The sequence below is a fragment of the Otolemur garnettii genome, unplaced genomic scaffold (assembly GCF_000181295.1).
Source record: "Otolemur garnettii isolate 467f Iridium unplaced genomic scaffold, OtoGar3 scaffold00014, whole genome shotgun sequence".
Lineage (NCBI taxonomy): Eukaryota > Metazoa > Chordata > Mammalia > Primates > Galagidae > Otolemur > Otolemur garnettii.
The window spans coordinates 23690364-23695546 of record NW_003852409.1 but is presented as its reverse complement, the minus strand read 5'-3'; the positions used below and the strand labels follow the sequence as shown (position 1 = coordinate 23695546).

At 37.5% G+C, this 5183-nt stretch overlaps 1 protein-coding gene across 1 annotated transcript in view; it reads left to right on the top strand.

Annotated features, from left to right (window-relative positions):
• Positions 1-3118, top strand: part of PSMD5 (proteasome 26S subunit, non-ATPase 5) — a 25833-nt gene extending 22715 nt beyond the window's left edge. The window contains exons 8-10 of the mRNA XM_003785255.3: positions 157-266; positions 681-821; positions 2543-3118. Coding sequence (XP_003785303.1) covers positions 157-266; positions 681-821; positions 2543-2800 — 509 coding nt within the window. The 3' untranslated portion in view covers positions 2801-3118. The remainder of the gene's footprint in view (positions 1-156; positions 267-680; positions 822-2542) is intronic.
• The last annotated feature ends 2065 nt before the right edge of the window (positions 3119-5183 follow it).

Here is a 5183-nt window from a genome sequence, read left to right as displayed (position 1 = left end):
ATGAAAGTTCTGGAGATGGATGGTGGTAATAGTTCCACAATAATGTGAATGTATTTAATGGCACTAAACTTTATGGTTAACAAATGGTTGGAGTAATAAATTTTATGTAATGTATACTTTACCACATACACAAAATCTCATTGTTATCTTTCAAAGGAACTCGCTTTGAACGCTTGCTCACAAGAATAGGACATCAAGCAAAGAATGCCTCAACAGAGCTAAAAATTAGATGTTTAGACGCCATTTCATCTCTTCTGTACTTACCAGTAAGTCAATTGGTAAATTAATGAAGGACAGTAGGGTATGTCCTGGAAAATAAATCTCTATGAATCACCATAATGTTAGTTAGTATAAATGTTGACCAAGTATCATTCTTAATAAAAGAAGATAGCCCTCATATCACTATGAGGGTCATGATATTTTATTTTTGAGTTAAAATGAAAACATAGAGTGTTAGAATGAAAGAGATCCTAGAGGTTGCTTAATCAATCTCATCTTTAAAAAAGCTGGAAAAGGTCTGGGCTGAATTTGAGGAAGAATGCTCCAGACTTAGCCCAGATCACATGATGAATTAATGACAGATTGTTATCAGAATCCAGGTTTCTTGACTTCCAAATGACTACTTTTCTCCAGATAAGTTAACTAACCTTGTGATAAGATGTTCCTTTTCTGTCCTGCAGCCTGAGCAGCAGACTGATGACCTGCTGAGGATGACAGAATCCTGGTTTTCCTCTTTATCTCGGGACCCACTGGAGCTCTTCCGTGGCATCAGTAATCAACCCTTTCCTGAACTGCACTGTGCTGCCTTAAAAGTGTTCACAGTAGGTATTCTCTCCTCTTCTGTAGGTCCTTCTGGGACTCTGCCAGTGCCCCACATAAGTACTCAAAATGAGCCCATCCTTGTGCCATGCTCTGAGGATGTCAAGTGCATGGTATGGTTTCTGCCTTCTGCTAACTTAGAGACTAATGAGGGAGTCAGATGCGTGAACAGGTTATGCTTCTCCGCCACCCTCTCTTGACCCAGTGCTGTTATCTTCCTGAGTTTGCCATTGCTTTCCTGGCACTTAATTCTCTGGGAAGACCAGATTGCTTATTTCATGTCTCTGGACTTTTGCTGTGCTCTTTGTATCTAATGCTCTTCCTTAACTTTGTTTTTTAGCTTCATTCATTCTTCAAATACTAGCTTAGGTATCTCCTCTGCATGCTTTGCCCAAACTGACAATTGGCTCTCATATATTGCGTTCATGCATTCAGCAGATATTACTTGAGTGTCCTTTCTTGCTCAGTGTGAGGGATACGACAGTGAACAAAATATAAAAAGACCTTCCTTTCGTGTACCTTCCTGTCTGCTGAGGGAGCCAGACAGTGAATATAACTGTACGGTTACTTATGTGATTACAGCTGTGGTAAAGATTATACCCCTGCATTCTATTATGTTGAAAATACTTATTTATTGACCTCTCTCACATATTAACCAGAGTTTGTTGAGACTAGAAACCATATCTGGTTTATCTTTGTAGCCCTGGCACATAATCATGGTGTCTATACTTACAGAAATGTAGTAATCACATTAGTAATCTTATCATTAATGGGATTTTGGACAGCATACTTGGCTTCGAGTGGGAGGGAACAAGGACAGTGGCAGGGAAAAGAGAGTGGAGGCCTGCTGAGGCTGTGATACATGATCTCAGTCTTACAGTGGCTCGGGGGGTCACCTCAACATGAGGAACTGTATTAAAGGGGCGCAGCATTAGGAATGTTGAGAACCACTGGTCTTGAAGGATCCAGATAGTCCTGTCATCTTCAAAGTCATAAGACTGCTTTACCCTCCTAAATAGTCATTGTGTAAGGTAGCCATTTGGCCCCTGCTTAGTATTTTCATTAATTAGTTTACTTTTTGTTCTTCTACCTTATCTTCTGCTTAGTTGGCAGTGGTAGAGACAATTTTTTATTTACTGGTTGGGATCGCTATTTTTATTTCCATCTACCCTTCACCCTTGGCCACTAAGTAGGTCATTGTTTCTCAGATATTAATCTTAGGGATCTTGTTCAAATTTATAATAGATTCAGATTCAGTAGTTCTGAGATGGAGCATGAGATCCTGAATTCTAATGAGCTTCCAGGTGATGTTGGTGCTGCTAGTCTGTCCAACACATTTTGACAGGAAGTAACTATGCCATAAACTTAATTGTTACTTGTTTTTCCTTAAAATGAAATAGGTTTTCCCAAACTTTATAAAGTTTGCTTATTCATTGTTTTTAAGTTTGGAAAAGATAGAAAAGCAATACTTCGTAAATAGTATTGCGTTCCTCATATCATTCTGAAGTTGCTTTTTCTCAACATAATGTTTTTTAAAATACATTCTACATTAAAGATGCAGTTAGAAAGTCAGGAGTATTAAGTTAGAGTCTCAGGACTGAACTTACAAAGGGTAACATTTTAAAGGTTCTTGTTGCTGCATTTCTCTCCAAGTATTGTGCCATCCCACTGACAAACTTCTTAAGACTCTGAGAAATTGTGTTTTCTGTGCCTTCCATTTCAGGCCATTGCGAACCAACCTTGGGCTCAGAAACTTATGTTTAATAGTCCAGGTTTCGTAGAATATGTGATGGACCGGTCTGTGGAACATGACAAAGTTTCAAAGGATGCCAAATATGAACTGGTGAAAGCACTTGCCAATTCTAAGACAATTGCAGAAATCTTTGGGAATCCAAATTATTTGAGACTCAGAACTTACCTAAGCGAAGGTCCATACTATGTGAAACCAATTTCCACGACAGCAGTGGAAGGAGCTGAATGATTTCTCCTGGAGTGTGATCTAGAGGACCATGTTTTGACCAGAATGCCTTCTAAGGCATTGGACTCCATCTATATTTTACAAGACTTCCTTCCCCCAGAATTATCATGGAAAGTCTCATGTAACTTTATCATCAACGTTATATTTCTACACTGAAATACAAAGTAGAACCAGCCGGCAAATTAGTCATAATAGAACCAGTGCTTTTCAGATTCCTTTGATTGTCTTAATCTTTGCAACAAGATGTACGTTTATGTTCTTCTCTCAGAAAGTTTTTGTGGACATACAGTCTTGTTTAAAAATCTGCTTCAAATAAAGTGAAACCAAATTGTTTCTAAATTCTCTTCATCACTTTTTTTTTGGTCCTTTTTCCCTTTCTGATTCTACTTTCACTTTTCAAACTCTTGGATGTATTCTTAGATATAGGAGTAGCATAGAATCTTAAAATTATGTCCTCTATACTGAGAATACTTTTTATAAGGTGTTTTGATTTTTTGTTACTATTATTCCTTTGAAAAATAGGCATAAGATAGTGTTTATAGTATTCATTTGATGCTTTTTTTTGCTGTTTATCAATGAATTTACCCTGTTTTGAGAGAAAAGAAAGTGATAATATGCTAACTAGAAAGTTTCTTAAACTGTCATTTTGTTCATTAGTGAGTTTTTACCTTTAATTTTTTATATCTATAGAGTCTTTTTTTTTTAAGAAGCAGGGTCTCCCTCTATTGCCCAGGCTATAGCATAGTGGTGTGATCATAGCTCACTACAACCTCAAACTCCCGGGCTCAAGAAATCCTCCTACCTCAGCCTCCTGAGTAGCTGGGACTACAGATGTGCACCACCATACCTGGCTAAGTTGTTATTTACCTACTAACTTAACAGATTTTTAGAGTTTGGGGCTCACTATGTTGTCCAGGCTGGTCTCAAGCTCCTAGCCTCAGGTGATCCTCTTGCCTTGGCCTCCCAACGCACCGGGATTGCAGATGTTAGCTACCATGCCTGGCCTCATAAAGTCAATCTTGAGTTTATCAGAGAGAGGGACACTTACTCCTAGTAACCAAAGTCAGCACAGAAGGGACAGTATGTATAAACCAGGATGCTTTCTCATTAATTTACAAAGATAATCTTTCACTGACAAAAATTATACCCATCTGTTTTCCAGTGTTTTTCTGCACTCTGCACCTCAAATCACCAGTTCAGAGATTTCTGTGTGAGTATGTTGTCAGAGTGACACTGAAAGAATGAAGAGAGATTTCTTATGTAGACCATAGTAAAGTTAATAAACCATCCCTGCTCTATAACAAATCCATTCACAAGTGACTGGAATTATCTGATCCTCAGATTGAGCATCTTTCCTCTGCCATCTCTAGTACCTCTGAGTGTCCTTTTTTTATATATGTCTCCATATTGACTTTTTTCTGCTGCTAATACCACTAATTAGGCTACAGCCAGGACTTTCCTAGCCTGAGAAATACTCTCTTTAAAATGACTGTTGCTTTAATCTCATTTTTCATATATCGTACATTGTCTTTTATCTGTTCATCTCTTATGGACATTTAAGTTGATTCCATATCTTAGTTATTGTTAATATTGGTGAAATAAACACGGGAGTACAGATATCTCTTCAACATATTGATTTCCTTTTCCTCGGATAAATACCAGGTAGTGGGATTGCTAGATCATATGGTAGTTCTCCACCTAAGCCTTTCAAGTAAATGGGTCTTGTTTCATTATCTGGGCTAAAATTTGTATAGAAACATAAAAGACCTTGAATTGTCAAAGTAATATTGAGCAAAAACAACAAAGCTGAAAATATCACAATACCTGAATTGAAAATTGACCTCAAAGTTATAGAAATCAAACCAACATGGTATGCCAGCAATACAGATACATAGGCCAATAGAACAAAAAAGAGAACCCAGAAATAAGTTCATGGTCAATTGCTTTTTGACAAAGATGACAAGAGCACACACTGGGAAAAGAGCACTCTCTTCAAAATGGTGCTGGGAAAACTGGATGTCTACATGCAAAAGAAGGCAATTATACTCTCATACGCAAAAATCAATTGACAATGTATTAAAGACCTGAAACTTTAAAACTACCGTGAAAGCTTTGTGACATTGGTCTGGACAAAGATTTGTTTTTATATATGTAACTTCCAAAGCATAGGCCAAAAAAGCAAAAATAGACAAATGAAATTATATAAACTATAAAGCTTCTACATAGCAATACGATGAACACAATGAACTTTCAACCTCTGGACTGGGGGGAAACATTTCCAAGCCAAATTGGCTGTTAAGGGGTTATTATCCCAGGTATACATATAAGGAACTCGTTACCAGGAAAACAGCCCAATTAAAAGATGGATAAAGAACCTGAGTAGATA